This window comes from Triticum dicoccoides, chromosome 2B (assembly GCF_002162155.2).
Source record: "Triticum dicoccoides isolate Atlit2015 ecotype Zavitan chromosome 2B, WEW_v2.0, whole genome shotgun sequence".
Classification (NCBI taxonomy): domain Eukaryota; kingdom Viridiplantae; phylum Streptophyta; class Magnoliopsida; order Poales; family Poaceae; genus Triticum; species Triticum dicoccoides.
The window spans coordinates 188893346-188902174 of record NC_041383.1 but is presented as its reverse complement, the minus strand read 5'-3'; the positions used below and the strand labels follow the sequence as shown (position 1 = coordinate 188902174).

The 8829-nt window shown below is 44.8% G+C and overlaps 3 protein-coding genes across 3 annotated transcripts in view; 1 reads left to right on the top strand and 2 right to left on the bottom strand.

The window, feature by feature from the left end:
- LOC119362979 (peroxisomal (S)-2-hydroxy-acid oxidase GLO4-like) overlaps positions 1-691 on the top strand; it is a 5648-nt gene extending 4957 nt beyond the window's left edge. The window contains exons 10-11 of the mRNA XM_037628270.1: positions 1-36; positions 158-691. The exon at positions 1-36 is cut by the window's left edge and continues 6 nt beyond it. Coding sequence (XP_037484167.1) covers positions 1-36; positions 158-442 — 321 coding nt within the window. The 3' untranslated portion in view covers positions 443-691. The remainder of the gene's footprint in view (positions 37-157) is intronic.
- A 161-nt stretch (positions 692-852) lies between these two features.
- LOC119362978 (DNA-directed RNA polymerases II, IV and V subunit 6A-like) lies at positions 853-4461 on the bottom strand. Its single transcript, XM_037628269.1, has 6 exons — positions 4308-4461; positions 3308-3341; positions 3041-3210; positions 2914-2965; positions 1304-1371; positions 853-1216 (listed from the first exon to the last, which is right to left on the bottom strand). Exons 1-6 carry the CDS (start codon positions 4340-4342, stop codon positions 1147-1149), a joined length of 429 nt encoding a protein of 142 aa, XP_037484166.1. The 5' UTR covers positions 4343-4461; the 3' UTR covers positions 853-1146.
- Positions 4462-6156: 1695 nt separating this feature from the next.
- On the bottom strand, positions 6157-8579 carry LOC119362977 (40S ribosomal protein Sa-2-like). Its single transcript, XM_037628268.1, has 5 exons — positions 8344-8579; positions 7519-7781; positions 7237-7434; positions 6932-7130; positions 6157-6600 (listed from the first exon to the last, which is right to left on the bottom strand). The coding sequence occupies exons 1-5, from the start codon at positions 8483-8485 to the stop codon at positions 6488-6490; spliced, it is 915 nt and encodes a 304-aa protein (XP_037484165.1). The 5' UTR covers positions 8486-8579; the 3' UTR covers positions 6157-6487.
- Positions 8580-8829: the final 250 nt, after the last annotated feature.

Here is an 8829-nt window from a genome sequence, read left to right as displayed (position 1 = left end):
GACTACGCGCCGGCCACCATATCCGCCCTCGAAGAGGTACACCGCACCATGCCCGTCGTCTTCCATTTTGTTCAAAGGGTGTGTGTGTGCAGTGCAGCATCATAAAGCACATTCTGAAGGCGGTGTATTGTGTGTGTGTGTGTGTGTGTGTGTGTAGGTAGTGAAGGCGGTGGTGGGGGCGGTCCCGGTGCTGGTGGACGGCGGAGTCCGGCGGGGGACCGACGTGCTCAAGGCGCTGGCGCTGGGTGCGCGGGCAGTCATGGTGGGGAGGCCGGTGCTGTACGGGCTGGCAGCGAGGGGCCAGGCGGGGGCGAAGCACGTGATCGAGATGCTCAACAGGGAGCTGGAGCTGGCCATGGCGCTCTGCGGCTGCCGGAGCGTTGCCGAGATCACCCGTGACCGCGTCCAGACCGAGGGCGACCGGTTCAGGTCGCTGCTCTGATGAGCGACGCGCAGCGGCAGTCGCATTACATACTGCATGCTGTGAAGGACACACTGCATGTGCCAGCGCCCGCATTGGTCATTCGAGATGCTGGTAGTAACTAGCTAAGGATCTGTAAAATGGAAAATTGGATTTGATGATTTGTGCAGCCCTGAGAACAAACTTTGCATTGTTTTGCTGAGAGAAGGATTTTATCCAAACACCCAGCATAAGTTGGATTTTATCCAAAGGATCGTATGAGGTTATTTCTTTTGAGTTCGTATAAGGTTTGAACGGGCGCTTGTATTTATCTGTTCCCAAAAACTTCTCACAGATCCAACCCTAGCACTCTGGTTGATCTATTCAAGTCATCTACTAGTAAACAATTGATCCATTACTACTACAAAACAATCTCTAAGGCTACACTGAGATAGAAATGCGAACACTGAATAATCAGCAGAACGTCCTGCACCACGCTCACAAAAGGAGGTTAGAGTAGGGTATTCATTCGCAACTTGTAGCTGCATGCAAGCAATGGTCCAAGCAAACTAACGCAACCACGCAATTGGTTTACAGTAGTAGCACAACACAATGGGCAGACATAGCCCACACGTGTTACGGTAACATAACATTGTCGCGGCAGTTCAGTGCCAAAGATTGCATATAGCTACTAGGGCAAAGTTTAGTTGCAGCACGGAGCCTCCCATTCGAACAGTCTACCAGCTCTAGTCCCCGCCAACCTGACGCTTCCACGAGTCCTCCACAATGAGCTCGTCAACTCCCCAGTCCTCGTAGCTATTTCAAAACAAAGTAAAAAATGAGGCTATAGCACATAATAGCCAGCAAAGAGAGGTGATGATTGGCTTTTCCTTTAAATCTCACCTTCCATCAGGTAAGTAGCGCCTAATCGTGAAGGGGATCTTACGTGCTCTCAGTTCTTTCATGGCAATCTGAAGATGCACAAAGATCAGCGGAGCAGGCAATTCAATAACTAGAAATGAGTCAAGCGATGGTAATACTATGTTCTACAGTAAATGGGAGCAAAAACCATCCAAGTAGTGTTTGTAATGGACAATTGACAAACAAGGCCGAATTTCATTTCATTTACCCATTGCAAGAGCATTATTACTTCTCAAAATATCGACCATTTCATGGTTTTTCTGCTCTTACCTAAAACTATTCAGATTCTTTTTGTTTTGACAAAACAGAACATATATTGTAGAATGTGGTTTCAGAGAAAGGGGTAGAACCATATACACCCTCCGTTCGGAATTACTTGTCTCGGTAATGGATGTATCTAGAACTAAAATACATCTAGATACATCCATTTCTGCGACAAGTAATTCCGAACGGAGGGAGTAGGTGATTAAGGCCCTGTACAATGCAAGGTGCTTAGGGGAGGTGCTTAGAGAAATAAACCAGGCTCTCCTTAAGCATCGGTGCTTATTTGTACAGGATAGACGCTTAACTAAGCGTCTCTCCTGTAGAAATAGGCACCGGTGCTTCAGAAAAACTCGGTTTATTTTTCTAAGCACCTCCCTAAGCATCTCTCATTGTACAAGGCCTAACAAGGGCATCCTTTTGGTATAAAATGGTGTGAGTTAGTGGTTTACTACTTACAATCCCTGTTCATACAACTGGAGTAAATAAGAATCCTAACTATCTAGTAGCTACATGTACATAGGTACAATGACTAAACTAGATTCAGTAGACAAATAGAAACGCTTATTAACTTCTGTTATATCTAGCTCTATGCTTTATAAGGAAAACACATACTTACAAGGTAGACTAATACAGCAAGAAAATTTCCATAATTGCACATAAGAACATTTCCTTGTACTGGCATATTGAAACTTCAAACTAACAAGTGCCTAATTAGATGCAATATTACAAAGCAAGAATCCCAATAATTCAGTAGAACAATGAAAACACATCAGTAACTAGTTGGATTGCCGACCCCGTGATCCTAAGAGACTATACACTACCAATTATTTAACTATCAAACATATCTACGTTATCAAATTCATAAACATATAAATATTTCCAACAATGTTGGATATTCATTAGTTAGCATGGAGTAGTTCAATATAAAGTACTCCCTCCGTCCAAAAACAAGTGTTGCTCAAACGGATGTATCTAGCACTGAAATACATATAGATACATCCGTTTGAGCAACACTTATTTCCGGACAGAGGAAGTAGATTCCTAGATCACCACATCAGAATGTCAATCTTCTCATTGCAAAGCCTATCCATAAGTTTATATAGCTCCATATAAAGTAGATTCACAAATAAGCATGGCCGTTCTTATACCTGGTACACAGACTAATTCCACAGTATCAAGGCAATCAATCTCTACTTTAAAAGCAAATTTCCATCTAAACATACAACAAAACAAGTGGAACTAAAGAATGAAAGCAAACAGCCAAGGCTATCATCTAACTGGAAGCCAGCATTAAAAGCATATGTAAGCAACAAATTATACGACTTTACCTCAAGAGGATCAGTTTCACCCTCAAGCTCAACCATAACTGGGGCATTCATGCTACAAAAATCAATGGGTCAATTACTTCATTAAATGAACTCATTAACAGGAATGTGTACTCAGATATAAGTATACCTTATCTGCAAAGCACGTGTGCCAAGGATGCGTGCCCGCTCATACTTGGTCATATATTTTGTTGTATTGCGTGGACGGGCAGTCTTTTCCTGTTCCTTTTCTTCACCTTCACCCCCTACCACGTCATCAGGGGCATCCTCGTTGTTCTCAGGATCTTCTTCAACCCCTTCCTATTCAACAGTAATACATCAGTTATACTTAAATGAAGCTGCAAGATCTTCCTCTTAAGGATACCATCAGTATAGGAAAATAGTGACGGATCTGCACCTCAATATCAGCCTCTGGAGGCTCATCCTCGTACCTGCATAAGAAATGAGGAATTGTAACTCAAAATTCAATCAATGAAATAAACTCTGATAGGTACAATGGCATGAGAAGAGAAATAGAAGGATCAATATTGACCCCAAAGTAAGTGCGGAAAAAAATTATATGAGACAAATTATATGAGACCAGGTCTCATATAATTCGGGTGAGACCCACCCTGATGGATGACACGTGACATTCACAAATCACAAAGCATCTAATCTCTCCCCCCCTGATTTATATAAGACCTGGTCTCATAGAATTATTTTCCTGTCTATAAATGGTAATTTTAAGCGACCATATATTTTTGTTTAAGCAATTAGACACATAGTGTCACTTGATGACAGTGGCATCTGAAAAGATCAGACTTTGAGTACTTGACCAACTAATGCATTAATTCTTCACCACCAAATCACAAATGGAAGGCCGAGCTGAAATTTTCATCCCAATTAGAAGCAAGACCTTACAGCTCCTGCTAACTTCGATGGGAGCATCAACAACTAATCTTTTAACTCAAACATTTGCCGCCTTGAAAAGTTGTATAGCCGCAATTCAGGGGCCCAATTTCCAAATCAGATGGAGACCAAAGCCTAAAGTCATGTCCCCTGGCCACCGGAGGACCTTGTATTTCACGATGTTGGCCAACTTGAAGACAAAATATTGCCCTGTCAGATGACAACCACGCGAGCCTATTACCCGTGAGAATCAGTGCGAACTCAAAATCAGCACCACGCGCTTTCGAAACCCAACCAACCATACCCAGGGCCTGATTCTCACCACTTACTTCCGTGCGGAGCGCAAAATCAATCATCAAGGGCCAAGTTTCTGCAACCCGAATGCTATCAAGAAACGAAGGGAACAGGATCGTCCTAACGAAGACGCTGCCTACCCAAACCCTAGCCTGGATTACCGTGATCACGAGAGAGAGAGAGAGAGAGAGAGAGAGAGAGAGAGAGAGACGAACCCCATGTCAACTTCATTATAGTCGTCGTCCGCCATGGCTGCCGCCGCCGAGCGCTCCGGTCGCTAGGGTTTCGCCGCGGGAGGAAGCCTCGGGCGTGGGGATTGTGGTGGGTGTTCGCCGACAGGTGGAAAGGGGAAGAAGTTATTAAGGGAGTACCCGATGCGGGCACGCGGCTGCCTCTACTTAATCGGGCTTTGGCTCGGGTTTGCGCCCACTGCAGGCCCAGGCTGATGATGGCCCGGCCCGGTTTTGCGCCCTCTCGTGCTTGTTGAGACCCAGAACGGATCGTAGGCAGCTCAATTTCGGAATTGCTCAAAAAACAAAAGCCAGCTCAATTGGCCAGGAGGATACCCCTAAAAAATGCCCAGGAGGATAATTCTCAAAAAAAATAAAACAGGATGATCTAACAACGAAAACAATCATATAAAATTATTAATTTATTATAAAATTTTACTCCCTTTTTTTGCATGGTAAAAATCTACTCCCTCTGTTCCTAAATACTATAACACTTTTTAGAGATTTCAATACGGATTACATACAGAGCAAAATGAGCGAATCTACACTCTAAAATATGTCTATGTGCGTCTGTATGTAGTCCCTATTAAAATCTCTAAAAGACTTATATTTTAAAACTGAGGGAGTACATGATGTATGGGAAAATGATAGGGTGGTCCAAACCGGTAGGAGCAGCAAGCGAAGAGTGGAGCGACATGACGGTGTGCCGTGCTCGGCTTCTTATCAGCTGCTGCCGTTATAAACTGGCATGTAGAATTGGGAGGGCGGTGGCGGCATGTTTCACCCGTGTTGAACGTTGCAAGGTGGACGAAGCAGATGAGTGTGTATGAGGTTGTAAAACTCATTCGAAATTTCCGTATAACTTTGTTCAGGTTCCAATATGTCTCAGGGCTTTAGAAGGCCAGAACTGAGCTCAAATCATCCTGGGCCCTCAGAAATCATCTAGGGGATGCTCGTACATTTTCCTCTGAGATGTACTAGAAGGCAAGGCCAAACCTCAACGGACAACCAATCCTTTATTGTAGGATACACCTGTTTGATTAGAGTTTGGACGCTGGATTCATGAACAAGAATTCCAGAGCTCGCTATCGATGCACCTTTTTATTTACGAGTACCTCTAAGATCACACGTCAAGACCTGCAAGAAGTCCGGTAGTGAATTCCTCCTTTGGTGGGCAAGTTGGAGTTGGGCGTGGATGGTGTTACAGAAGTGTTGTCGACGTAGTTTTTAGGCGCATCGGCAGTTGTGTTTGAGGGCACCAATGATCCAGAAGCACTCCTTATTTAAAATTTGAAAATTTGAAAATTCACTTCTTTATTTTATTAATTTAGGATCTGGAAGAAGTAGTTTTTCTTTTATCCATATCTTATTTGATTCATATTATAGGATACATATGAAATAATATCTACCGGAAATCAGAAGCTTGCAGAGTGAGAGGCGAAGGTTATTGCTGGGGATCTTTGGATTGCCAAACTTAAGTCATTTGCAAGCTTCAGAACATAGTAATGTGTTTACTCTGTTTTGTTTCTCTATAAACATTAGAAGAAGGGGTGATGTTATTCAGCCCATTTCGCTGGGGTGCATGGCAAAACCAGCGTTTCTCTTAGAAATTTATGGGTTGGAAGCATTCGTGCTGCCGGCACGTTCCAGCACGTTCACAATTGTATGTCCCACAGCGAACATACACTAAAAATTAGAGCTTGTTTGTGTCCAAGCCAGGCACAGAGACGCACCGACCAATTTAGTGCTGCCTTCGAAATGCAACGATGATAGGAATTGATTTCTTGGGCACCACGCCTTGCAAGTTATGAGCAATATAGCCTCATAAAAAATGTAAGACATATCTACGGTATCACATGATCCGGGCTTTTATAACATTTCAAGAGAATCTGACCATACACTTGCTGGCAAAATGGAACTTCAAATAAAGCTATTCGATGAGAGGCAACAGAAGGCTGGGGCGATAACTCCCAACCCCTGCAAAGCCAAGAAGACAAAAATCGATTTCCATCTAACATAACTCAGTACTGTAAAAATTAAATCTACTTAACCAGCGTCTACCAACAAAGTACTGACGGGGCAAATAACACAGCCTTCACCCATAAACCGCGGCCGAACTCCTTCACTCCACAGTGCCGAGTAGCATAAACCTTGGGTCAAGTCCTTCACTCCCAGTTCGGAGTAGCAGCTGGTGCTGCTGCGGGTGCGGGAGCGCTGCCCTGTTCCCAGCCAGTAGGGGCAGGTGCTGGAACTGCATCCCATCCATCGGCAGCAGGAGCTGAAATTCAGAAATGTAATTTGAGTACAATTTGAACATTTCAGGCTAAAAAAATAGTCAAACTGATAGGCAGAGACAGGAAAAGAAAGGACAGAATAGCAAATGGCATCTGGTAAAAGGGTAGGATAAGAAATGGGGTATGAATTCAATGTGAACAAACTTGAAAACTTACTATCCCCAGATCAAGGAAAGACCATATAGAGATAAAATTATACTAGAATAAACTAGGACGGCAGGTTGATCTCAAATGTGGGCTGAAACTGAGACTAGAGGTTGTTCATAAAGTTCCAATCTAATTATGCAATTACAAAATAAGAATCTTCATTCAAACCTGGAGCACCAGTCCACTCGGCCCCAGCCGGGGCTTCGGCGGCAGCAGCTGGAGCTGCAGCTCCTGGCCATTCAGCACCCCAGGTATCCCCTGCTGGGGCAGTGTACTCTGCAACTGCAGCGTACTCAGGAGCACCCAAAGCTTCATCTTCCTCAAGCTCCTTAGCTTCCTCTGGGTCCCTGTAGAAGAACAGATCAACCTACAAAAGGGAAAACAGCATTCAGGAACAATTAGATGAAGAAAATATTGTATTAGTTCCATAACCAAACAATGACAAGCAGACTGCTTCATATGTGAAAGCTAACCATGATTTCCCACTTGTGTCCTGGGAGAATGGTACCACGCATCTGCAGAACCATCCTGGCGAGCAGCCAAAATAGGCAACCAATGCTCTGCTTCCCCTTGTTGTTAGCAGGAATGCCAATATCAACGTAACGCATAGGAGAGTCAGTGTCGCAGAAGGCAATGGTGGGGATGTTTCCAAGTGCAGACTCCTTGATAGGCTGTATACAATCGAACAGAATGATTCATAAATGGCCCCATTTGACTAACAGAACACAATCCAGTAAACAGAAATAGAAGTGTACCTGGTGATCAGTCCTGGGGTCGGTCAGGATAAGAAGGCGTGGCTCACTGAATGAAGTCTGCATCTGGTTGGTGAATGTACCAGGAGTGTGCCTGCCAGCAATGGCGTTAGCACCAGTGTACTGGGCAAACTTGAGGACAGCCCTCTGTCCATAGGGCCTAGCAGATTGCACAATGATGTCCTGAGGGTTTTCAATCGCAACAATGACCCGTGCGGCCATCTGAAGCTTCTCCCAGGTCTTGCCAAGGTTGATGATGTAAATGCCTGAAAAGAAGCACAAAAAGGCAACCTTGCTCACTTACAGTTCATCAAGGTAAAGTGATGAAAGAAACTGCTTACCCTGCACTAAAGCAGTTGGCGCCACTTGACTAAGTTAACCACATGGATTACAGCATGTTAAATGACACCATTTGAAAATACAGTGATTCCAGACTCCATTGTGCACAAATTGTGATCACAACTGACAGTGGCAGGATCACATCGACACAACAGATTCTAGTACCCACTAAATCATCATGTTACATAAGATTCAACAGACATTATGCGGCTACAAACTGAACGAATCAGCAGCATCGATGAGAGGCTACTAAGAAATAATTTCGCACAGCATGTTCATATGATTCAACAAATCATTCCATCGCGCGCGTCCATAATTAAACAAGTAAGCGCTGTGACACAACCTAGCAACCATATGCACATGCCTAGATCCAAATAGAGTTGGATTTAACAGCAGCTTTCTCGTGCGCCGAGCGAAATCAACAGGAAGGACGGATCTACGATTTCTAAGACGGCGCTCGCTACCAGTGCAAAAGGATTCGTTAGGTACCGTCAGTGCGGCGCTTGTAGACGTAGCGCTCCATCTGGAAGTCGCAGTTCTTGGTGCCGAGGTGGACGTCGGCGGCGAGCATCATCTGGATGTCCTGCTCGCGCTGGGACAGCGCCCGGACGCCACCGCCTTCAGCCGCCATGGTGGGAGGTTAGGGTTTCGGACGCGAGCCCCGTGCGCGAGAGAGCGAAGGGGAAGAGGAGGCACGGGTGGTGGCGGCGGGAGAGGTCGCGACGGGTTGGGGACGGGACTACTTATACGGGCTGGCCCGTGTGTGGGATAAAACCCTAGCTCGGGCAGTTTTCCTTTCGCTCCCTGTGCCGTCCGGGCCTTTCTGTGGGGAAAAGGACCTATTTGCGTTTCTGAGGTTTCTGGGAGACCAGGACTAATTGAAAATTGAAACACAGGACAGGAAACAAATGTTGAAATAGAACAGATTGCAGGAATTTGATGTCATGTCTTGTACTCCCTTCGTCCCATAACATA

Coding starts and splice junctions, on each gene's coding strand:
- LOC119362978 (XM_037628269.1), bottom strand. CDS start 4,342: ATGGCGGACGACGACTATAATGAAGTTGACATGGG. Junction 3,211..3,307: donor CTCCAGAGGCTGATATTGAG/GTGCAGATCCGT, acceptor ACTGTTGAATAG/GAAGGGGTTGAAGAAGATCC. Junction 1,217..1,303: donor CGCTACTTACCTGATGGAAG/GTGAGATTTAAA, acceptor GTTTTGAAATAG/CTACGAGGACTGGGGAGTTG.
- LOC119362977 (XM_037628268.1), bottom strand. CDS start 8,485: ATGGCGGCTGAAGGCGGTGGCGTCCGGGCGCTGTCCCAGCGCGAGCAG. Junction 7,782..8,343: donor CTACAAGCGCCGCACTGACG/GTACCTAACGAA, acceptor GCTTCTTTTCAG/GCATTTACATCATCAACCTT. Junction 6,601..6,931: donor CGAGTGGACTGGTGCTCCAG/GTTTGAATGAAG, acceptor TCTGAATTTCAG/CTCCTGCTGCCGATGGATGG.